This window comes from Panthera pardus, unplaced genomic scaffold, assembly GCF_024362965.1.
Source record: "Panthera pardus isolate Hobbes unplaced genomic scaffold, ASM2436296v1 HiC_scaffold_27, whole genome shotgun sequence".
Taxonomy (NCBI): domain Eukaryota; kingdom Metazoa; phylum Chordata; class Mammalia; order Carnivora; family Felidae; genus Panthera; species Panthera pardus.
Window position 1 is genome coordinate 37,611,884 of NW_026526843.1, and position 25,068 is coordinate 37,636,951.

At 43.4% G+C, this 25,068-nt stretch overlaps 1 protein-coding gene across 7 annotated transcripts in view; it reads right to left on the reverse strand.

Annotated features, from left to right (window-relative positions):
* TMEM164 (transmembrane protein 164) overlaps positions 1 to 25,068 on the reverse strand; it is a 170,939-nt gene that overhangs the window by 65,993 nt on the left and 79,878 nt on the right. For all 7 annotated transcript variants that reach the window (XM_019426842.2, XM_053891261.1, XM_053891258.1 and 4 more), the window contains one exon: positions 5,694 to 5,760. In XM_019426842.2, the coding sequence (XP_019282387.1) occupies positions 5,694 to 5,753 (60 nt within the window). In that variant the 5' untranslated portion in view covers positions 5,754 to 5,760. The remainder of the gene's footprint in view (positions 1 to 5,693; positions 5,761 to 25,068) is intronic.

Consider the following 25,068-nt stretch of genomic DNA (forward strand, 5'->3'; position numbering starts at 1 on the left):
CAGAGAAACCTATGGCCCAACTCTTTCAGATGGACAGAACTAAGAAGCATCTCCAGCATCTGGGCTCATCAGCTTTCAAACATGCCCTGAACTCCCATCATAGAATAGGAAAACAGCTCTGAAGTCTGAGTCAGGAGACCTGGATTTTAGGGGCCACCCACCTTAGCTTCCTGGGCAAGGCATTTATCCTTCTAAGGACCGCCTCTAGAAGATAAGATGAGACCAGACAAGCTTTCAGCTCCCTGCTAATCTAATAATCAATAGTTCTATGATGAATTTTTCCTCCTTCCCTTCAAGAAGAGAAATAGCACTTACAACACTTCACCTGAAGCCAGAAAAAGACCATCTCCAGAATCCTGGCAGTAAAGAGCTCTTCCTTATAATATGAGCCACTGGAATATATGGTCCTTCCTCTAAGGTGTCAGCTTCTAAGCTGAAGAACCAGGAGAAATTGGGACCCAGGCATTCTCTAGCTAGTCTGCATATACTGGTGCCAGGAAGTCACAGGACAGAGTACAGCAAATGAAAATTCACTGATGACCAGTCAGCTTTAGCTGACTGTGACAACTTCCTGGAACTCCCTTGTTCTCTCTCTTTATATATATGAACATATATAAGACTCTGTTACTGGCACACACACTCACTCATTTTCTTTTCCTTGCCTTTAGATTACTGCTTATGAACAACAACAACAACAACAACAACAACACAGATTAAAATGGTAAAGGGTCAAGAACAAAGAGCAAAAGAGGGGTGCCTGGCTGGCTCAGTACAGCATGTTAGTCTTGGTCTTGGGGTCGTGAGTTCAAACCCCACATTGGGCCTGAAGCCTACTAAAAAAAATAAAGAAGGAGAAGGAGATATCCTTTTGGGATGCTTGGGTGGCGAGGAGGAGGAGGAGGAGGAGGAGGAGGAGGAGAAGGAGGAGGAGAAGGAGGAGGAGAAGGAGGAGGAGAAGGAGGAAGAGGAGGAGAAGAAGGAAGAGAAGGAGAAGGAGGAGAAGAAGAAGAAATCCTTTTGGGGTGCCTCAGTCAGTTAAGTGTCTGACTCGATTTTAGCTCAGGTCATGATCTCACAGCTTTGTGGGTCCGAGCCCTGCTTAGGACTCTGCACTGGCAGCATGGAGCCTGCTTGGAATTCTCTTTCCCTCTCTCTCTACCCCTCCCCCACTTGCGCTGTCTCTGTCTCTCTCTAAATAAATAAATAAATAAACTTTGAAGATTATATAAAAAAGAAGAAAGACGGAAACAGAAGTCAAAAGCTGGGTTCTTACCTAACCGGATTATCAGGCTTAAAGAGTTGCCAATCTTCCTGCGTCTTATTTTAACTCAATCTGTATTCAACTAAGTGATCGCAAAGCAAAAAGTCCTGAAGGCCAGAAGTAGCCCAGGAGGGGTCCCAACTATCTAAGAAAACCAAGGCAAAGCCAGTTGCAAAAACACAAGCAAATGAAGCCACGACTGTGAGCTCTTCTCAGCTTCATTTTAGAAAAAGAGCAGCACCAAGATTATTTACCAGAGTGATTAGAATCGCTCATTAAGAGCTCATCAAAGAAGCTTCAATGTTAAGGAAAGTTACCTGAACATTCTTGATGAGCTGGTTGGCTATAGCCCGATATGCATTTGTAAAGTATTAGGTGCTATAACAACTGTAATAGCAAATCTGCCATGAGAAAGGGGAAGAAGGGGAGAGAGAGAAAGAGAAAGAAGGAAGGAAGGAAAGGAGGAAAAGAGGGGATGAAAGAGAAATAGTGTTTCCTGTACAGAGTAGTAAAGCTGTTATGGGCTGAATTGTGTCCCCACCAAAATTCATATGTTCAAGGCCTAATCTCAGAATGTCACTACATTTGGAAATGCCTCCAATAAAGTGGTGATTAAGTTAAAAGGAGGCCATTAGGTGGGCCCTAATCCAATCTGACAGATGTCCCTACAGGAAGAGGAGATTTGGACACACAGAGAGGCACCACGGATGTGCGTGCACAGAGAAAAGACCATGTGAAAAGACATCAAGATGGCGGCCATACGCAAGCCAAGGAGAGAGGCTTCAGAGAAAACCAATGCCGCTGGCATCTTGATCTGGGGGATAATGAACAGTGCCTTGCCTCAGAAGTTTATTGTGAGGATCAAATACGTTAGCCCATGCAGAGCACTTGGAGCAGTACTGGGCGCATAGTAAGCGCTCCAGAAGTGTCAGCTGACCTGGTGAAGAAATGCAGCTGTGGTATAACAATACCGGCTGAATGAAAACTTCACCACCGCCTTTCTGACTCCAGGTACCTGAATGGGCTTTTGGGGGCCTTTATTTTCAAGCTCGCACAATGGGAATCATCACGTCTGTTTATGCTTAGTGGTCCTGCAAGATGACTATTTGGCTTTCCTTGTGGGAAAGGTCCCACTAGGAAGAGAGATGAAGGCAACCTGTGTAGAGGAAGCATATGCACCTCAACGGATGGCAGAGACTGGCCCAAGCTGTGGGCTAGAAGCACTCGAACTCAGGATCACTGACTGTGTGAGCCTGGGGTGGAGGTGGTATTTTCTGGTGCGCTGCCCCTTCCTGGAATCTGCCAGAACTGCTGAAAAGGAAGAAGGAAAGCAGCTTTTTATCTGCCTGACCTCTCAGTCTGAGAAAACAGTGACAGGGTGAGCGGACAAATGGGATAAGAGAGCACTGGAGCCACTTCTCTGCCTCCGCAGCGTGGCTCCACATCCCTGGGCGCACAATTTGTTTGTTTTGTACCGTTCTTGGGCACCGTTCTTCAGAGCCCCTACAGCTCTGAGACCAAGGCAGGCGTTCTGGTGAAGGACTCAGGTGAAGTCGGGCAAGTCGTACGTTGTGGGAAATGTGGAAGGGAGAGCAAAGGTACCTACGTCAGCAGCCCGGGCCTGCTGAACCCAGCTCACAGGGGAACACTGAGCTGTGTGTGCCCGCCCTACCATGGCAGACACAATACTGCCTGCCCTTCTCCCACCCTGGCACTTCCCCTTCAGGAGCTCCTCTGGTCTATCTACGAGATGCTTTGGGCTCTGTGGAAGAAAGCTGGGAGGCCCTGTAAGCCACGCATTAAAATGCAGATTCCGATGTAGTAGTTCTGAGGTAGGGGTCTAAAATTCTGCATTTCTACCCCAATGTTTATAGCAGCACTACACACACACACATACATACACACACACACACACACAGGAATATTACTCAGCCACCAAAAAGCATGGAATCTTGCCATCTGCAACAACATGGATAGAATTAGAATGTATTATGCTAAGCGAAATAAGTCAGTCAGAGAAAGACAAATACCATATGATTTCACTCATATGTGGAATTTAAGAAATAAAACCGATGAACACGGGAGAAAGGAAGCAAAAATAAGATAAATACAAAGAGGGAACGCTGCCTGGGTGGCTCAGTTGGTTAAGCATCCGACTTCAGCTCAGGTCATGATATCATGGGTCGTGAGTTCGAGCTCCATGTCGGGCTCTGTGCTGACAGGTCAGAGCCTAGAGCCCGTTTCGGATGCTGTGTCTCCCTCTCTCTCTGCCCCTCCCCCACTCATGCTCTGTATCTCTCTCTCTCTCTCTCAAAAATAAATAAAAACAGGGGCGCGTGGGTAGCTCAGTGGGTTAAGCATCCGACTTCAGCTCAGGGCATGATCTGACAGGTTGTGGGTTCGAGCCCCATGCTGGGCTCTGTGCTGACAGCTCGGAGTCTGGAGCCTGCTTCAGATCCTGTGTCTCCCTCTCTCTGCCCCTCCCCAGCTTGCATTCTGTCTCTCTCAAAAACAAGTAAACATCAAAAAATGTAAATAAATAAATAAATAAATAAATAAATTTTAAAAGACGTTTAAACAAACCAGGGAAATAAACCATAAGAGACTCCTAAATACAGAGAACAAACTGAGGGTTGCTGGAGGGGTGTTGGGTGGGGGGATGGGCTAAATGGGTGATGGGACCTCAGGAGGGCACTTGTTGGGATGAGCACTGCGTGTTATAATAAAGTGACGAATCGCTAAACCCTATTCCTGAAATCATTATTACACTATACGTTAACTAACTTGGATTTAAATAAAAAATAAAATAAAAATTGAAAAAAAATAAAAATAAAATAATAAATTAAATAAAATTCTGCATTTCTAAGAGGGAGCACCCATGTGAGGCTGGTCCTCAGGCCACACTTGGATTTCCGCGTTTGGAGTTACTGGGAATTACGATCACCTAGGATGCTGATTGTCCAAGGGTAGTCAGAGGACCCCGGCAATCGACATTCCTTGGGGGCTTATTACAAACGCTTGTTTCCTGGCATCATCCCCGATCCTTGTAATCAGACCTGCCAAAGGTGAGGTCTGGCAAACCTCATTTTTTAGTCATTTCCTCAGGCTGACTGCTGTGGACATTCAGTTTCAGAGCTACTGCACAAAATCAGTGGTCCTCAACCACAGCTCCACGTTAGGAACACTTTTTAAAAACACTATACCCAGGCTGTGTCACAGATCAAGAACTCAGATGCTCCAAGGCATCAATGGTTTTTGTTTGTTTTTGTTGCTGCTGCTGTTCATTTGTTTGTTTGTTTGCTTAAGGACCCCTGGGTGAGCCTGGAGCAAAACGTTGAGCCTGGGTTCAAGATCATTGCTTTAGATGAATGCTTTTTCTTTTAATTTCTATTGATGTACAATATGCACCTAGAAACATACAGCAATCGTAAGGGTATACGTGAGTATTTGTGAGGAGGGTGTGAAAACATCCTTGGAGAGAGTGAAGGTTAGCTGTGCTGATAGGATCTAGAGGCTTCTCCATTCCCAACTCTGCCACTTAGAACTTGTGTGACTCCATGAATGTCAGTTTCTTCCTCTGTAACAAGAGGCCATAATACTTGCCCTTATCTACCTCCCGTAACTGTTATGTTGAAAAGACCCTGTAAACTATAAAATGCTATCCAAAGAGGAAGGATTAGCATTGTGAGATTTACACTGCGATCTTAATGCATGATGCAAACTTAAGTAAGTCATGAAAACAGAAAGCAGGAGCAAGGATTTTACAGGTGATTTGTCTTCCTGTGCTTTCTAACATGTGCGGCGAATCCCTCCACAGTCCCACATGAGGGAGTCTGAGGACAGGGCCCTGCCACCCCAGCCTTATAGCTCCTGTTTCTCTCTATGCCCATTTATCAACCACCCCCCCCCCGCCCCCGCTACAGCGGGATTCTACTTGCTAACCACTGCAGGGGGTGGGGGTGGTGGCCCAGACTACCCTGCAGGTTTGGGTGAATGCGGGAAAGAATCTAATTCTTTCCCAACGGGCCTCTTGACACAGTGGACAGGCCTTGAGGCTCCCCATCAGATTATTCTGGGCCAATGTGGCTGAGTCCAAACGAGAGCCCCTTAGAACACCTGGAAACCTCTAATAAAGTGAGTCTCCCAGCCCCCCTTCTCTCCAGCAATGCTCTCCAAGAGCTCCTGTAGGCTTTTTCAGTCTATCCTAAACTCTTAATGCAGGCCTAGAGTTCCATCAAATACTCCCACCCTTACCTACCAAGCTCCGCTAAATCCAAATAGCGCTATGTCAAACCTCAATATTAAATATATAGATATTTTAACACTCACACGGGCACACTGAGCTAAGCATGGGGGCAAGCACTGGATAGTGAAAGAGTGAGCAAAGACTACTCTGTACATTGCTGGTGTGTTTCTAGAAGGGGCAACTTACCAGCCGGGTATTTACCACAGGAAACAGCAGGGCCAGAAGTGCTCCATTCAACATGTGCATCTGGAGCCTGGAGAGGAAAAACAGACAAAAGTCCAGGTCACACTCGGACTCTGTTGCAAAGGCGGGCAAAAATGTGTCAAGTTACTAACGCCCTGCCACGTGGGAGAGCATGTCAACAAGCGACTCTCTGTGTGAAATGGCACTGGTGTTGGCGCACACGCGTAATAAATTGAAAGCGGCACGTCTTGCACGAATGAAATGTTCTGACCACTGCCTCAAACTCCCCCAAATGCCCCCTCAACGCGCTTTAGCTACACCACTTCATTCCACAATGAGCTCTGTGCTCCCTAAGCCTCCAATCGGTCCCAATCAACAGCTTCAGCCACCACAGCTCAGGCAACTGTCAAAAAGAGGGGTTATACTAAGCAACTGCCCTGTTACCGCAGTGGAGGAGACACTCTGTTTCTTGTAATGTGCTTGTTTATTCACACAGCTTTGTCCGATCCTTTTCCCCCAAACAGCAGCCCAGGTATAAAAAGGCTGGTTAATGTGGCGAGCTGAACGCAGTGTTCTGTCAACTGTGTTCTGCTACTTTCTTAGACATGTCTTCAGGGCACTTTGGATTCTCAATCTCTGCCCCTCCCCAGCTGACTTTCTATCTCTCTCTCTCTCTCTCTCTCTCTCTCTCTCTCTCTCTCAAAAATAAACGTTAAAAATTTTTTTTTAACAAAGTGGGGGCACCTGGGTGGCTCACTTGGGTAAGCATCCGACTTTAGCTCAGGTCATGATCTCACGGTTTGTGAGTTCGAGCCCCGCGTTGGGCTCTGTGCTGACAGCTGGGAGCCTGGAGCCTGCTTCGTATTCTGTGTCTCCCTCTCTCTCTGCCCCTCCCCCACTCACACTCTGTCTCTCTGTGTCTTTCAAAAATAAGTAAAAACATTAAAAAAAGGATTCTTGGGGCGCCTGGGTGGCGCAGTCGGTTAAGCGTCCGACTTCAGCCAGGTCACGATCTCGCGGTCCGTGAGTTCGAGCCCCGCGTCAGGCTCTGGGCTGATGGCTCGGAGCCTGGAGCCTGTTTCCAATTCTGTGTCTCCCTCTCTCTCTGCCCCTCCCCCGTTCATGCTCTGTCTCTCTCTGTCCCAAAAAATAAAATTAAAAAAAAAAAAACAAAAAACAAAAAACAAAAAAAAAAACGTTGAAAAAAAAAAAAAGGATTCTTGGGGCCCCTGGGTGGCTCAGTCGGTTAAGCAGCCGACTTCAGCTCAGGTCATGATCTTATGGTTCATGGGTTCGAGCCCCACATCGGGCTCTGTGCTGACGGCTCAGAGCCTGGAGCCTGCTTCGGATTCTGTGTCTCCCTCTCTCTCTCTGCCCCTTCCCAGCTTGCACTCTGTCTCTCTCTGTCTCTCTCTTTCTCAAAAATAAATAAATATTTTACAATTTTTTTTAAAAAAGAAATGTCTTCCAGGCTGCTGCAAGAGGTGGGGACAGCAGAAGTGGCAGGCTTCCAGGCTTTCTTTGATCGATTTTACAGATTGGATTTTGTGACTTCAAAGCAAAACAAAAAAGAGAAAGGTGGGGGTAGAAGAAGATGAAGAAAACCACCAGTCTCCAGCATCAGTAATAATACTGTTTCTGAATACCAGACTTGTTGAAACACAAGCTAGAAACCCTGTATAAGTCAAGAAAAACCAAGTCGGAGGGCACCTGGGTGGCTCAGTCAGTTGAGGGTCTGACTTCGGCTCAGGTCATGATCTCACGGTTCGTGGGTTTGATCCCCATGTCAGGCTCTGTGCTGACAGTGTGGATGCTGCTTGGTATTCTCTCTCTTGCTCTCTCTCTGCCCCTCCCTTGCTTGTGCTCTGTCTCTCTCTCAAAAATAAACATTTTTAAAAAAAAGAACAACCAAGTCAGGAACAAACTGCCTGTGAGGGCTCTGAAGATGGACTTAAGCAGCTTCCTTCATCACTCAAGGCAAACAGTCCTTTATTTTTTTCTTTAATGTTTATTTATTTTTTTAGACACAGAGTGCCAGTGGGGGAGGAGCAGAGAGAGAGAGGGAGACACAGAATCTGAAGCAGGCTCCAGGCTCTGAGCTGTCAGCACAGAGCCCAACACGGGGCTCGAACTCACAGATGGCAAGATCATGACCTGAGCTGAGGTCGGATGCTTAACTGACTGAGCCACCCAGGCGCCCCAGCAAATGGTCCTTTAAAACTGAAGGAGAAGTCAAGAGTGACAGTCCTTCTCCCGAAGGAAAGTGGATTGGATGGGTCAGGTACAACCACCACGCATTCAACAGGCCTTTTGGACCTCAAGACACTAGCGTGCTCTCTCTCTCTCACATACACACGCACACACACATGCACACTCACACAGCAGCCCCGCGATACCAGGATTTCTCCCATCCCCTGAATGGGAAAGGACTCCATATTCTGAAGCCCCCCCCCCCCCCGCCCCAAGAACTTCAGGTGCTCTCTCGAAGCTCACAGATGTGTGCCTAAGACTAAGAGGCATCACAAGGAGACCCACGAGGACAGCACAGAAGCCCAAAGGTGGTTTTTCATTTCCCCCAGTCTGTTCACTACTGTTACTTGTTGTTACCAATGCCGCGAGGATGCTGGTACCGTGCACTTAACGTAATCTCAGAGCGTATCTACTTAACTGCCTGACATGAATTATCTCGCTTCATTCTGACAGCAATCTTACGAGACAGGTACAATTCCTTCTTTTCCCATTTGGTGAGGAGGAAACCAAGTTCAGAGTTGCAAAGTGGCCTGGTTCACACCACACTCAAGATAGAAGAGCCAAGATTTGAACCCAGGTTTCTCTAACTCCAGACCCCAAACTCCTAGATCCCTCTTGCTGCCTGATACCAGAGCTCCCCTCCCCTCCTCCCGGCCAAATGTGACCTCAGGTGGAGAGTCAGGGAGGCTCGTGTTTCCAAACTCCATTTGGGTTTCAGGGAAGCCACCCTATTTATTCCCTGGCCAGGGCTCCATATGCTTTTGGGGCGGGGGGGAGGGGGGTTGGTGACCAAGGGGAGAATGCTCTGAGGCCACGCCAAGTCCTCGCGGTCCTGCAGTTTAACAGGACTTGGCTAAGTCCACCAAAGGAAGGAGGTACACCAATGCGGTGTCACTCCCGCCTCCCAGGGCTGGCCACGTGACCATGCTTTTATAACAGGGTCATTGGAGAGGGGCACTCTGTGCTCTGAGAAACCAATTGCTGAGAATTCTTACTCAGGCCTCAAGGGCTTAGGGCAGGGTTAATAGCCATTCCAGGCCTGGCCTAACTCTGTCTCTGGGCCTGCCTACGGGAGGCCCCAGGCATAAACATTCTTGTTTAGCCACGGCATAAACATTCACCCTGGAGAGGGGAGAGGGAAACATCACATTAAGAGTCCAGGTAAAGCTGGACTCTGGTGCCAGGCTTTGCTACTGGCCTTAAAAGAATACTGGCATTTACACAAGGCCAAAAAGATATCTGGGCACCAGAAGTGAAATCGTGAGGATGACGAAATTGATTCCAAGGGCCCCCATGGAAGGCCAAACATAAAGAAAATAAAACCAACATCAAGATTCAAAAACATGGGCACCTGACTGCCTCAGTTGGTGGAGTGTGCAACTCTTGATCTTGGGGTCATGAGTTCAAGCCCCATGTTGGGTGCAGAAATTACTTAAAAAGTAAATAAACATTTTAAAACAGAGATTCAAAACAACTATTTAATTCCTAGATGAAGACAAGCCTGTTCTAGATCCCCAAAATTCAGTTCTATAAGCTACATATATGCCAAAGAGTGGATTATCTCTAATATATGGGAAGGTCTTACATATCAATAATTACAAAACGATCTAGCATGTACAGAGCACTTCTATGTGCCAACTGCTGGGTTAAGAACTCAGATGCATCATCTTATTTATCCATCGGTTTTTATTATAATCATTATCATCTTCTTCAACTTCACAGCTGAGAAAACCAAAGCACTAAGTGACTACATGACTTGCCACAAATCATAGAGACAGCAAGAGTCAGAGGAAGAGGTCACACTCGGGTCTCACCAAGTTTCGAGACTGCTTTTGTCACTGTAGGCTGCTTTAAATCCAAGATATGAACGATGAACATTATAAATGTTCCGTGTGTGTCTATATGTGTGTGTGTGTGTGTCTGTGTGTGAGTGAATCAGTCAGACTGTAGAGAGAGGGGGAAAAGGTCAGTCAGACTGTAGGCTAGGAGGCAGAAAGGGAGAGAGTCAGACTGTAGGCCAGGTAGGAAAAGATTCCAGATTGCCTAAGGGGAGAGAGGGTCATGCCCTCTCTAGACTCCAAGCACAGCCAGACAGGTAAGTGAGTGGCCATATGAAAGGCAAAGGCTTTTGTTTTCACTTTATATCCACCTCCAGCCTGCCACTTCTATTGGGTATGGGAAATGGATAATGGGCTACTAGAAAGTCCTATGGGAGTTACCTCACCTGTACAATGGGAACAATAAGTACGCACCTCGTAGGACTGTCATAAGGAGTTAATATGTTGAAGTACTTAGAAGAGCACATTGTATATAGTAAGACTCATATATGCATTTCGTAAATAAATGATGAAAATTTTGCCTAAAGCTTCAAGATGTAAAGGGAGGCAAGGAGAAAAAAGGGAAATCAAGTGAGAGTCGGACTGTTAAAAAAAATTCAAAGGATGAAAAGGAGGTGCATAGAAAGCAAAAGGACAGACTGAAGGCCAGAACCAAGCAGCACAACAGACGTCTGTTGGATACAGACTTCTGTTCAGTTAGTCATGCTCATAAATCTCCTTGACAGCTCAAAGTCTTGGCCATTACTATCATCACAAATATTTTGTCAGCTTTTTTGTTTTTGTGTAGGATACTGAGCTAAATTAGCTTCGTGGGTAAGAAACTGGGGCAATATGGCAAATGTCATGGGTTTAATTCTCTTCCAGGTCAGTTCCTGTCATTAAATTTAGTTCCACAAACATCAATCAATCCATTATTATGTCTAATATTGTTCCAGGGGCTGTAGGGAAAAGGAAATCAGTATAACACATAGTATCTGCCTTCAAGAAAATAATCCTGGGACGCCTGGGTGGCTCAGTTGGTTAAGCATCCGACTTCGGCTCAGGCCATGATCTCGAGGTTCGTGGATTCGAACCTCACATCAGTTCTGTGCTGACAGCTCAGAGCCTGGAGCCTGCTTCGGATTCTGTGTCTCCCTCTCCGTCTGCCTCTTCCCCGCTTGCTCATGCTCTCTGTCTCTCAAGAATAATAAACATTAAAAAAAAAAAAAAAGAAAAAAAATCTTACTGACAAGGCAAGAAATGAAGTAATGAAAGGAAATGGAGTATAATGGTGAAGGATTCAGGGTTTGGCAACAAACCTAAGCTCAAATTCCAGATCTATCACATACTGGTTGAGTGACTCTGGACAAATGACTTAAAATACGTGTGTCAGTTTCCCCAATCATAAAACCGGGCTAATCATAGTACCTAGCTCAAAAGTTTGTTGAGATAATTTAATAAGACCATGTAAAACTGATCAACATAATGCTTAGGACATAGAAAGTACTCAATACATGGTAGCTATGATTATCCTTAATAAGGCAATATAAATGAGTATCATGTTACCACTAAAAACCTTCATGAAAATATGAAACAGATGGCAAGTTCTCGAAAGGCAAATTCATAGAGAGGAATTCTCAAAGGAAATTGTAAAATAATTTGAACTGGACAAAAATAAAAATACAACAGATTAAAATGTGTCAGATACTTATAAAATTTGTAGATTAGGAAAAAAAACAACTCAGTAATCCAAGCTTCCACCTTAAAAATCCAGAAAAAAAGATCAAAATAAACCAAAAGCAAGCAGAAGGAATGAAACAATAAAGATTGGAGCAATAATCAATAGAAGTAAATACAAAACCAACAGAGAAAAATCAATGAAACTGAAAGCTTGCCTTTGAAAAGACCAATACAATTGATAAACCTCTAGAAGAATAACACGGACAAAAAGGAAGAAGACCGGAGTTACCAACATGAGGAAGGAAGGAAGGGATACCATTACAGACCCCCTAGGAATTAAAATAATAAGGAGAAACTAGGAATAATAATTCAATACACATAAATTTGGCAACTTAGATACAATGGAAAATTTCCTCTAAAAATACAAATTACCAAAACTCACCCAAGATGAAATTGATAACCTGAACAATCCTATGAAGGAAACTGAATACACACACACACACACACACACACACACACACACACACACACACACACACACCGGAATATTATTCAGCCATTAAAAAGGAAACTTGTCATTTGCAACATCGATGGGCTTTGAGGAAATTATGCTAAGTAAAATAAATCATATGGAGAAAGACAAGTATCTCACAATCTCACTTATATGTACACTATAGAAAACAAACAAACAAAAAAGACAAACTAAAACTGAGCAGACAGGTACAGAGAACAGATTGGTAGTTGCCAGAAGCAGAGAGTCAGGGTGGGCAAAATGGGTGAAGGTGGTCAGAAGGTACAAACTTCCAGTTATAAAATAAATAAGTGATGGGGGGTGTAATGTACAGCATGGTAACTATAGTTAATAATACTGTATTGTATATTTGAAGGCTGCTAAGAAAACAGATCTTAGAAGTTATCCCCAGGGTACCTGGATAGCTGAGGCGGTTAAACATCTGACTTCAGCTCAAGTCATAATCTCATGGTTCGTGAGTTCAAGCCCAGCATCAAGCTCCATGTTGACAGTGTGGAGCCTGCTTGAAATTCTCTCTCTCTCCCTCTCTCTCTCTCTGCCCTTCCCCCATACCTGCTCTTCTCTTTCTCTGTCTCAAAATAAATAAACTTTAAAATACTTTGAAAAAAAAGAAGTTATCGGGATGCCTGGGTGGCTCAGTCTGACATCCGACTTAGGCTCAGGTCATGATCTCACAGTTCATGGGTTCGAGCCCCACGTCAGGCTCTGTGCTGACAGTTCAGGGCCTGGAGTCTGCTTCGGTTTCTGTGTCTCCCTTCCTCTCTGCCCCTCCCCTGCTCACTCTCTGTCTCTCTCTCTCAAAAAATGAACAAACATTTTTAAAAAAGGAAGTTATCATCACAAAAAAACGTATAACTATGTGTGGTGATGGATGCTAACTAGATTTATTATGTTTCACCATATATAAAAATATGAAATCATAATGTTGTACACCTGAAACTAATGTTTCAGTCAAATATATGTCATTAAAAAATTGCATTTGTCGTTAAAATCTTCTGAATAAGAAATCTCCAGACTCAGATGGTTTTAGTGACTAAGCCTATCAAATATTTATCCAATCTTGTCCAGAAAATAAAACAGGAAACATTTCTCAACTCATTTTATGAGGCATTACGCAGATAATAAAACCAGACAAATAAGGTTAAAAAAAAAAAAGAAAGAAATCCAATTTCCCTCATGAACACAGACACGAAAACCCACAGTAATATTTTAGCAAATCTAATGCAGCAATTTAAAATGAATAATATTCTGTGACCAAGTAGGGTTTGTCCTAGTAATGAAAGATTGGTTCAGTATTTGAAATTCAATTAAATTCCACCAAATTAACAGTGAAAAGAATACAAAGTACATGACCATAGCAACTGATACAGAAAAGACTTTTGCCACAATTCAACATGTATTCATGATAAAAAATACCAACAAGCTAGGCATAGTAGGGAACTTCCTCAACCTGAGAAAAAGACATCTGAAAAAAGGCCCAACATCATAATTCATGGTGAAGGACTGAAGACTAACATCAGGAACAAGACAAGGACACCCAAAATTTTGGTTTGTTATTCCACATTTTGTTTTCTACACTATTTAAGAGACTAATGCACATTTAGGGGCACACACTGCATAAAGATGTAATTTTGAGATCAATACCTGAAAGGGGTAGGTGTGAAGCTATAAAGGAGCAGCATTTTGTATGTAATTTAAATTAAGCTAATATATGGGGCGCCTGGGTGGCTCAGTCGGTTAAGCGTCCGACTTCAGCTCAGGTCATGACCTCACAGTTTGTGAGATCGAGCCCCGCATCATGCTCCATGCTGACAGTGTGGAGCCTGCTTGGGATTTTTCTCTCTCCCTCTCTCTCTGCCCCTCCCCTACTCATGTGTTCTCTGTCTCAAAACAAATAAACTGTGAAAAAATTTTTAAAAAAGACAGAAATAGGTTGAAAGTGAAAAGATGGAATAAGATATTCCATGCAAACGGTAACCAGAAAAAGAGAGCAGGGGTGGCGATACTAACATTAGATTCAATAGACTATAAATCAAAACAGCTTACAAGAGACAAAGGATGATATTATTTATTAATAAAAGTTTCAATATTGCAAAAAGATATAATAATTATAAACATTTACATACTTAATAACAGACCATCAGCATATACGAAGCAAAAACTAGTTGGAGACTTCAGTACTCCACTTATAATAGATAGAAGAGCCAGACAGAAGAGAAGCAAGGAAACAGAGAACCTGAACATCACCATAAACCAACTAGATCTAACAGACATATATATACAGAACACTTTAGCCAGCAACACCGAATTCATTCATCTCAAGTGCCCATGGGGCATTTTCCAGGAAAGACCATATACGTTAGGCCATAAATTACGTCTCCATAGAGTCAAAAAGATAGATATCATTACAAAGTATCTTCTCTAACCACAACATGATCAGGTTAAAATCAATAATGGCAATAAAATGGGAAAATTCTCTAATGTGTACAAATTAAATAATACACTCTTACACAACCAGTGGATCAAAGAAGAAATCACATGGGAAGTTAGACAATGAAATGCAAATCAAAATCCCAATTAGATACTATCTGACACCATTAGAATGGCTACTATCAGAATAAAAAACCACACAGAAAACAACAAATGTTGGCAAAGACGTGGAAAAACTGGAACTCTTGTACACCATTGGTGGGAATGTAAAATGGTGCAGCAGCTGTATAAAACAGATCAGTGGTTCTTCAAAAAAATTAAAAATAAAATTACCATATGATCCAGCAATTCCATTTCTGGGTATATATAAAAAAGAGTTGAAAGCAGGGTCTCTAAGGAATATCTGTACACCCGTTTCATAGCGGCATTATTCACAATAGCTAAGAAGTGTGAGCAACCCAAGTGTCCATCAACAGATGAATGTATAAACAAGATGTGACATACACATACAATGGAATATTATTCTGTCTTAAAAAGGAAGGAAATTCTGACACAGGCTACAACACAGATGAACCTTGGGGACATGGTGTTAAGTGAAATAAGCTAGTCTCACAAAGACAAATATGTAGGATTTCACTTCTGTGAATCACCTACCCAGAGTAGTCGAAATCACAGAGACAGAATGTAGAAGGATGGTGGCCAGGGGCCGGGGGGGGGGGGGGGGGGAGAAGGAATGGGAGTTACTGTTCAATGGTTACAGAATTTCAGTTTTTGCAAGATGAAGGAGTTCTGGACATGGATGGTGGTGAGGGTTGTATAATACTGTGAATGTCCTTAATACCACTGAACTGTACTAAAAATGGTTAAGATGTATATATATATATATATATATATATATATATATATATATATATATATAATATACAAATATATATATATATACTATAGATAAATATTATACATAAAATATATATAATATATATACACACACAAATACAGTGAAAAATATTCATGGAACTATACACCAGAAAGTCAATTTTAGGGTATGATAATTAAATTTAAAAGTATATATGAGAGGTGCCTGGGTGGCTCAGTCAGTTAAGAGTCCTGGTTTTGCTTTTGGCTCAGGTCATGCTCTCACGGTTGTGCGATCGAGCCCAGCGTCAGGTTCTGCACTGGGTGTAGACCCTGCTTAAGATTCTCTCTCCCTCAAAGGAAACAAAACTAATATAAAAACAGGGAGGGGGACAAAACAGAAGAGACTCTTAAATATGGAGAACAAACAGAGGGTTACTGGAGGGGTTGTGGGAGGGGGGATGGGCTAAATGGGTAAGGGGCTTTAATAGGAATCTACTCCTGAAATCATTGTTGTGCTAGATGCTAACTTGGATGTAAATTAAAAAAATAAAATTTAAAAATTAAAAAAAAAAAGATTCTCTCTCCCTCTCTCTCTGTCCCTCTTTGAGACAGAGAGAGAGAGAGAGAGAGAGAGAGAGAGAGAGAGAGAGAGAGAGAGAGAATCCCAAGTAGGCTCTGTTCTTTCAGAGTGGAGCCCAACACGGGGCACAATCTGAGCTGAAATCAAAAGTCAGATGCTTAACCCACTGAGTCACCCAGACGCCCCTCACCACAGCTGCTTCTTACTAACCATATTGTTATATGTAGGTCTACTTCATGTTTTTCACTGCTATATATTATTCAATTATATATCAGAAGTCATTCTATACATTGTCATGTTCATGGACATCTGGATCTACTCTTTTCCCTTCAGCCAGAAACTGTCTTGAGATTTACTTTCCACAATTTGTATTATACAAATAGATCTGTTTCTACTATCTCAGAGCCCAGGGCCCTTCCACTCTGACCTGCTCTTTCCATCGGCCCGTGGGCTTAGAGTGGACACTTTCTGCCCACTTGCACTACAACCTGTCACATATCACAGGAATTGTGGTCAGGATCGTCCATTTTTTTAAACTGACGCATCAGAAAACAAAAATGACAAAACAAAAATGACAAAAACTGCTGCATCTAGCTAGAGATCATACAAGTATTCAGTGTACTGCCTTGTTCACCTTTCTATATGTTTCAAATGTTTTCAGAATAAAAGTTGGAAAATACAACACAAGAAAAATAAACTATAATAAAAAGGCTTGGCTGGCTTTGCCTGTGTGCACAAAGAGATAGGACCCTTTATAGAGTATTAAAGATAGAACACGATACTGGTTGTAACGGGTGGTTTCCCACCTGCTCGCTCTGGACCCAATGGGGCCATACAACTGCAGAGGCTGCAGAACACTTTTTCCCATGAAGTCCAGAAAGTTGGCCAAAGCCCCTACGTGGAAGGCACTCAACTAATAAAAGGGGCTAGTTATCTGAATGCAGTTTTCATTCTCAAATTCTGCTTATCTGAATGCAAATAATTTTCATTCGCTCGGACCCTACTTCTAACAGTGAGGTAAGTACACAAGATGGTGAAGCAGCAAGACAAAACATATCCTGATTACTTAGTCTCTGATAGGATCCATGCTAAGTAATTAACCACCATTCAAGGAAGCAGCTACTTTTCACAGCATTCTTTTACAAATGAGGAAATGGAGGTTGACACTTTAAGCCTCATGAAGTGGCCAAACCACAACTATATAACCTAAACCATCTATTTCCACTGCACTGTTTAAGGTTCCTTTAAAACATTATCCCTCAGGACGCCTGGGTAGCTCAGTCGGTTAAGTGTCCGACTTTAGCTCAGGTCATGATCTCAGGGCTCCTGAGTTCGAGCCCTGCGTCGGGCTCTGTGCTGACAGCTCAGAGCCTGCAGCCTGCTTCGGATTCTGTGTCTCCCTCTCTCTCTCTGCCCCTCGCCCACTCATGCTCTGACTCTCTCTCAAAAATAAACATCAAAAAAAATTTTAAAAAAACATTATCTCTCAAACCAAAAGTCAAATAACAGGGCACTGTTTAAATATATCATATTGTATTCATCCAAATGATCAAATATCAAATACTATGCAGTCATTAGAAATCATATCAGAAGAATCCCTGGGGTGCCTGGGTGGCTCAGTCCGTTAAGCGTCCAACTCTTGATTTCGGCTCAAGTTATGATCTCACGGTTTCTTGAGTTCGAGCCCCAACTGGGGCTCTGCACTGACAGCTCGGAGACTGCTTGGGACTCTCTCTCTCCCTGCCCCTCCCCAACTCGTACTCGCTCTCTCTCTCTCTCTCTCTTTCTCTCTCAAAATAAATAAACTTTAAAAGAAAGAATATGCAATGACATGGGGAAACAATTATGGTATATTAACTCTGGATATATTACAAATCTAATCTTTGGAGAGACCTAGAATAATCCCAAATTTGTTTAAAAAATGGGTATGTTCTCACAGAACACAGGTAGGACATAATGCCAACATATTAACAGAGGAATCCTCAGGTACTCTCATGTATACCTACAGATCTTGCCCCAGCCTCATCTGTTATGCTGTACTGCTTTTTTCTTTTTTTCCTGGAATTGCTTTTGCCCGATATATAGCACAGAAGACACCCAACTTAGCTTCCATAAGGACTGGGTGGGCTGACAAAGTAAAAAGAGGCCCAAAATGATCGGTCCTTGTTCTTCTGATGAATAATGCTTTCCACGCTTTCCCAGATGCAAAAAATTATCTGCATCTTCAGCATTACTTTTACGAGGAAGTGTTATACATCCAAACACATGTTTAAAGGACAGGCTGCCCCAGAGGAAGATAAAAATAAATAAATAAAATAAAATAATAAAATAAAATAAAAGCAGCCTCTGTTCCAGAAACTTTCAGAGAGATTTTGAGGAGAGGATTGGGTTGGGGTGATGAAAATAATCAGAAAATACGCGCTAGGACTGTAGCAGCCAAAGCTCCCAAGAAAGAACAAAACTGAGTATATACACATGGGGAGGAAGGCAGCTTCTGGTGTGTTCGCAAGGGGAGGAGGTCTCTGAACAGCCCGAAGGCGTCTTCCCCCTTATAAGCATTAAGAAAGAATATGTATGGGGGTGCCTGGGTGGCTCAGTAGGTTAAGCACCCGACTTCGGCTCAGGTCATGATCTCACCATTCGTGGGTTCGAGGCCAGAACCTGGAGCCTGGAGCCTGCTTTGGATTCTGTGTCTCCCTGTGTCTCTGCCCCTCCCCAGGTTGCGCTCGGTCTCTCTCAAAAATAAATAAACATTAAAAAAATTTTTTAAAAGAAAGAACACATATGGATCCAAGGCAGCAAGCTGACAGTTATGGCCCCTTGGAAAGGAGACACCGGAGCAATAGCATTCTGTAGAAGACCAGAAACTGGTCCCCTTGAATTGCTACTTGCTTACTATGGATTTGCTAGGTTCCTGGTGTTCCTCCTTTTGAATCTGCAGCATTCATATGTAGGGCTTTCTCTCCCTTGCCAAGAACAGTCTTAATAAAGCTGTTCAGGTCAGAGACAGTCTCCCAAACACCCTTTCCAGTAATGAGTTCAAAGCTAAGCCAAAATGCAGCTACCTCGGAGGGGAAGGTGCCAAAAGGCTGCTCTGTTTGGGGTCCCAGAGCAGCTGATCCGTTGAGCGCTGCAAAAAGGGGGTGCTGAGACAGTACAGCCACTCCGAGACATTAAGACGCAAGAGGTTCAGCCTGAGCCCACCTCAACTCAGGATGGTCCTAGCAATCGCGAGTCTCCCTGCTCAAAGTCCTGCTGTTTAAAAATCTGCAAGTACAATACTGCGGGATCTAGAAAAAGAGAAGGTCACAGGGCTACTGAATACACGTAAGATCATGTGGCCCAAAGGCCAACAGGGCACCAGTCCCACAATGCCAAGATCACATGTCAGGCTGTCCTCATTCCCCTCACCCAGACCCATGCTTCCCTCACCTACCTTGGCTCGCGCAGGCCTACAGTCCTCCCTCCAGCCAGCAACGCGCCCCCTGCTCGCGGCAGCACGGATGAAATTTCATCTCATCTCCTTCAAAATCCTCTCCAGGCTGAGTCAGCAGATACTCATGACCAAATAATCCCACTTGCATCACACATCCACTCCTCTCCATGTGGACATGACAATGAGCAGATTTAAGGGTTTCCGCGACGCTGGGGGCGGGAGAAGGGCCATCGTATACTTCCTGAGGCAGAAGACGCGAGCCAGCTCTCTGCTGTGCACTTTTCTTACAGGGCAGGGTGGGGGAAGAGGTCCCCCCCCATTCAGTCGGAGTCACTCTCTGAGGTGCCCCCAGCCCTGGCGGCACACACTTGGATAACCAGGCACGTTAAGCCGTGAGCGCTCATAAGGCCGCTCTACTGTCTGATCACAAGCCAAAAGCCAAGGAAATCTTAACAGCCACTCCCTTTTCTTTCATGTGGTCCTTCAAAATACCCCAGCTCAGACAGAGGAGAGTTCCAAAAGGCTGGATTCCTTGAGAGGTTCCCAGTCCCTTGGGAAACCAAGAATTTCGCCCTCTTCAAAAAAAAAAAAAAAAAATACAGCAGCCAGGTTGCCAACAAATAAGCTTAAAACTTAACAGGCTGACTGCACTCGAGAATGCTCTGTGGTGTTGGGATCCATGGAGACTGGGAAGGGGGAGTGAGTACATGCCACCACGTGGTGACAACACTCTCCTTCAGCCAGGATAACAGACCTGACAGAAACCAGGAAACTCCAAACCACCGCAGGATGGTCTGGGGTGGGGTGGGGGGATGTAACATACACGGCCCTTGATTTGCTAACTCAGCTCCAAGAACAGCATTAAACACACCAGAGACCTACTCCCCTGAGCAGATTCAAAACCCCGGTTGGACCTGGGGCTCTTGCAAGATCTTGGTCAAGCTGAGGGAGGCCAAGGCTAGCACGGGAAAGCAAGATTCACCTCTCCACACCTCTTTCACACTGGTGAAAAAAGCGCCTTGGGGACTGAGATCAGCATTGTTTCCCAACCAAACGGCCCTGGGCCTGGGCCTCCAGCCGACAGGCCAAAAAGCTACGATCTTCCAGCCCCAGCCCCGGCAAGAGACCACGTCATCTACAGGAAGCATCGCCGGTCTTACCAAGAAGGAAGGACTGACTGGCTTTTAAGTTGCCTCAGGAGTAGAAAATCCCTAGTCTGAGCCTTATGCCAAAAAGCGTGACTATGAACTCTGTGTCTCTCTATCCCTAAAGACCATGAGATGATGTCACCAGCATGAAATGCAGTTACCCAGAACCCTGCCCCACTCACTAAGGTATTCCTAAACAATGTCACCGTCCTACTGGATACGTTTAATTTCTTCCTCTCTCCCTCCTCTCTTTCTGTGTACTAGATTTTTTAAATATTTATTTATTTATTTTTGAGAAAGAGAGAGAGAGGGAGGAAGAGAAGGAAGAGAAAGGGACAAAGAATCCAAAGTAGGCTCCAGGCTCTGAGCTGTCAGCACAGAGCCCGATGCAGGGTTTGAACCCACAAACAGGGAGATCATGACCTGAGCTGAAGTCTGACACTCAGCCGACTTAGCCACCCAGGCGCCCCTGCGTACTAGATTTCATTGCTCTAAACTCAAGGTCAGCCAAAGTAGGGTCATCCTGTTATGTGTGGGTTTTTGGGGGGATGTGGTAAAATATACGTATCATAAAATTTACCTTTTAACTGTTTTTTTTTAAGTTTCTTTATTTATTTTGAGAGACAAAGTGTGAGTCAGGGAGGGGCAGAGAGGGAGAGAGAGACAGAGAGACAGAGAGAGAGAGAATCCCAAGCAAGCTCTGCACTGTCAGTGCAGAACCCGACATGGGGCTTGAACCCATGAACCCTGAAATCATAGTGAGCCGAAATCAAGAGTTGGACACTCAACCAACAGAGCCAGCCAGGTGCCCCACCATCTTAACCATTTTTAACTATACAGTTCAGTGACATTACATACATTCACATTGTTATACAACCATCACCTCCATCCAGCTCCAGAATGTTTTCATCTGGTTGTCCTATTTTTTGTAAATAAAGTTTTATTGGAACACAGCCAAACCCACTCACTTAGGTAATTATGTATGTTGCTTTCATGCTACTAAAAGTTATGGAGCTAAAATACAGGTCATATGGACCACAACATTCAAAATATTTATCTGGCTCATTACAGAAAAAGATTGCCAACCTCTGCTATGAACCAAGATATACACTGAATTTCTAGTTTAAAACAGCACTTGGCTAACAGCCAGTAACATAGTTTCTCCCAGCTTTCCACTAAAATTCCTAAGACAGAAAAAAGAGAGAAGACCCTCAAATCACTGAAAAATTAGACTGATGGTCATCATCCCATTCATTACGAGAATCTGGAAGAAATCTCCACTAATGATAAGGCAAGTGCCAAGATGAGGAAAAAAAAATCTGAGGCCAATGCATGCAGCAGAAACCTGAACCAGATCAGGAGCACACGGAGTCCTGCCACTGTGGGCTTCATGGTTTAGAAATCGAAGAGTCCATCGTAACCAGCAAACTGGACAGGCACACCTCCACTAGATGACTACTGCTTTCCAAGGAAGTCGACAACTCTCCAAACTGGTCTACATGCATCTGGAGGCTGACTCCCACTCTCTGAAATGAAAAGGCCTCAAGTGATGGCTTTGGGGCTCGCACACCATGTCATGGGAGTTAAGAGTCTGCCCAAGTAATGTGTGTGGGAGGTGGCAGTTTTTCACATGCTGTTACCAAAGAATGCAGCGGTAGGGGTAAGTGATTCCGCACAGGTCCAGTAGAACCCACTAGATGAAGCTGCTACCCACTGGCAAACAGGCTAGAAGCTACGGACATCCACCTGCCACTGAGAGAGAGGCTGAGAAAGGGTTCTATCCAATATCAAAAAGAACATGAGAACAGTCCAAGGCAATCAACGGATGCTATCTTGAGCAAAATAATAAATAAATCCTCCTTTGTTTTTTCAATGTTTATTTATTTTGAAAGAGACAGAGAGAGAGAGAGAGAGAGAGAGAGAGAGAGCGCGCACCAGGGAGAGGCAGAGAGAGGGAGACAGACAATCTCAAGCAGGCTCCATGCTGTCAGCGTGGAGCCTGACATGGGCCTCGAATTCACAAACTGTGAGATCATGACCTGAAACCAAGAGTCAGACACTTTCCCGACTGAGCCACCCAGGCACCCCTATAAATCCTTTGAATATGCATAAACATACCCAAGAAACAGCACGGTTCCTCTGAAAGCCTCTGGCAGCAGAAGTGCATATCATTCTGAAGTCTTGGAGGAAGGACAAAAGTCTGAATTTAGTGTCTGAGCCAGAAGAAGTATTTGACAAAACTGCATCCTCGATAGAATATGAGAAAACATGGACTCTCCGAAACAGGTATGGAATGCCATCAGAATAAAACATACTGAGAAGGAGGGGCGCCTGGCTGGCTCAGTCGGGGGAGCATGTAACTCTTGATCTTGGGGTCATGAGTTCGAGCCCCACATTGGGAGTTGAGATTACATAAAAAAAAAAAAAAAAAAAAAAAAAACCCCAATGAGAAGGAAAGACAAAAAATTGGGGAGAAAAGAGAGCTTAAGCTTAGTAAAGCAAGGAAGAGTTAGAAAGAAGTTAAGATTGTAGCAGCAGAATTAAATACCACACTAGAGATGGCAAAGAGCAAAATCAATCAAATTCATAGTATGGAAGCCAATTCTGAATCTCTCCCATGCATGCACAGTAAAAGGAAAGGTGACCTTACAAATCCAACAAAGGTTGTTATTAAGAAATCTATTCATTTAACACACCAAATGGGGAGGTAAAGGAGAAAACCCAAATGAACCTCTCAATAGATTCTTAAAAATCATTGGCTAAATTAACTACATTCAACAACCATTCCTGATTTTAAAAAAAAATTGGTAATTTAAGAATTAAGAGAATTCCTTAACATTATAAAGGAAATCTAATCTAAACCAACAACCACCATTCAAGGCAACAGTGAAACACTAGAAACATTTTCATGAAAATCAGAAGCGGGGCAAGAATTCCTGCCAGTACCACTATTATTTAACACTGTTCTAGAAGTTATAGGCAATACAATGAGGCATCAAAGGGGGGACGGGTGTATTTGCTCTTTAAAAGGAGATAAGGGGGGCAGCTGGGTGGCTCACTTGGTGGAGCATCTGACTCTTGATCTCAGCTCAGTTCATGATCTTACAGCTTGTGAGATCAAGCCCCGTGTTGGGCTCTGTGCTAACAGCATGGAGCCTGCTTGAGATTCTCTCTCTCTCTCTCTCTCTCTCTCTCTCTCTCTCTCTCTGAAAATAAACAAATAAACTTAAGAAAACAGAGAAGTAAGATTACCATCTGGGCATTGATGCCATTAATTTCCAAAATAACCCAAGTGAAGCAATAAAAATCTATTAAAATAGTAAGCACAGTGGCCAAATATAAAATAAACATGTATAATCAAAATCTTTCCTATGTACCAGTAAGAACTACTTTGAAAATGTAAGAAATAAATTACATCATAAACTACAAACTGTTCAGGAATGACTCTGGTGAGAAATAGGTAGGATATGCATGCACATACCCTTAAAGAACATAAAAGAAAGCTTGGCTATATGAACTAATGTACCACGTGTTTTCCTATCTGGACAGACTCTGTATTATAATGGTGTTAATGAAATTTTAGGCTTCAAGTCATTCCAATCAAAATGAATATAATTTGAAGGAGAATCTGACAAAAAAAACATCCTGAGTTCATTTGGAAGGAAAAAAAAAATGGTTCAGACTAGCTAAGAAAAAAAGCGTGGGTAAAGTAATAGGTTATGAACAACGGCAAAGAGAAATCTGGCCTGCTAGCTGTTGCAAATACAAGAGTATTAAAATGGTGAAGGACCCTGGATGCCTGGGTGGCTCAGTCGGTTTAGCGGCTGACTTCCGCTCAGGTCATGATTTCACAGTTCATGAGTTCAAGCCCCGCATCGGGCTCTGTGCTGACAGCTCGGAGCCTGGAGCCTGCTTCAGATTCTGTGACCCCCCCTCTCTGTGCCCCTCCCCTGACCTCACTCTGTCTCTCGCTCTCAAAAATAAGTAAACATAAAAAAATCAAAAAATAATACAACGGTGAAGGACCCAAAAAAGACATCAATGGAACAGCAAAACAAGCCCCCAAAATAAATCCTAGCATGCATAAGAATTTAAGTGCACAACAGCAATAATCATAGGGAAACAGTTATTCAACAAACAGTGCTCCAAAAAATGACAATTTGAGGAAAAATATAAATTATATCCCTACCACATACTATTCACAAAATGAATTTTCAATGAACTGACAGCTAGATATTTTTTAAAACAATTAAAAATCCAGATTGCCTATCTGATCTTTGGAGGGGGGGGCAGATTTTCAGGCATAAAAACACCAGAAGAAATCACCATTGTCTGAAGGCAGTTTGGAAACCCATCAGTGTGTCCAATACAAACATCAACTGTACATCAAAAGCATCATCAACAAGTTAGAAGACAATCTGGGAAGAACATTTCCTACGAAGGTGATAAAGGATTAATATTCTATATACAGATGATGCATGCAGATCAATGAGAAGAGAAACACCCCCATGTAATAACTGGGCAGAGAACACGGAGTGGCAATTCACAGATTAAAATATATAATGAGTAATAGGCATGATATGTATAGGTTTGGAATTTTCTATAATGAAATTTGAAGGGAAAAAATGGAGGAAAAGGGCAGGGAGA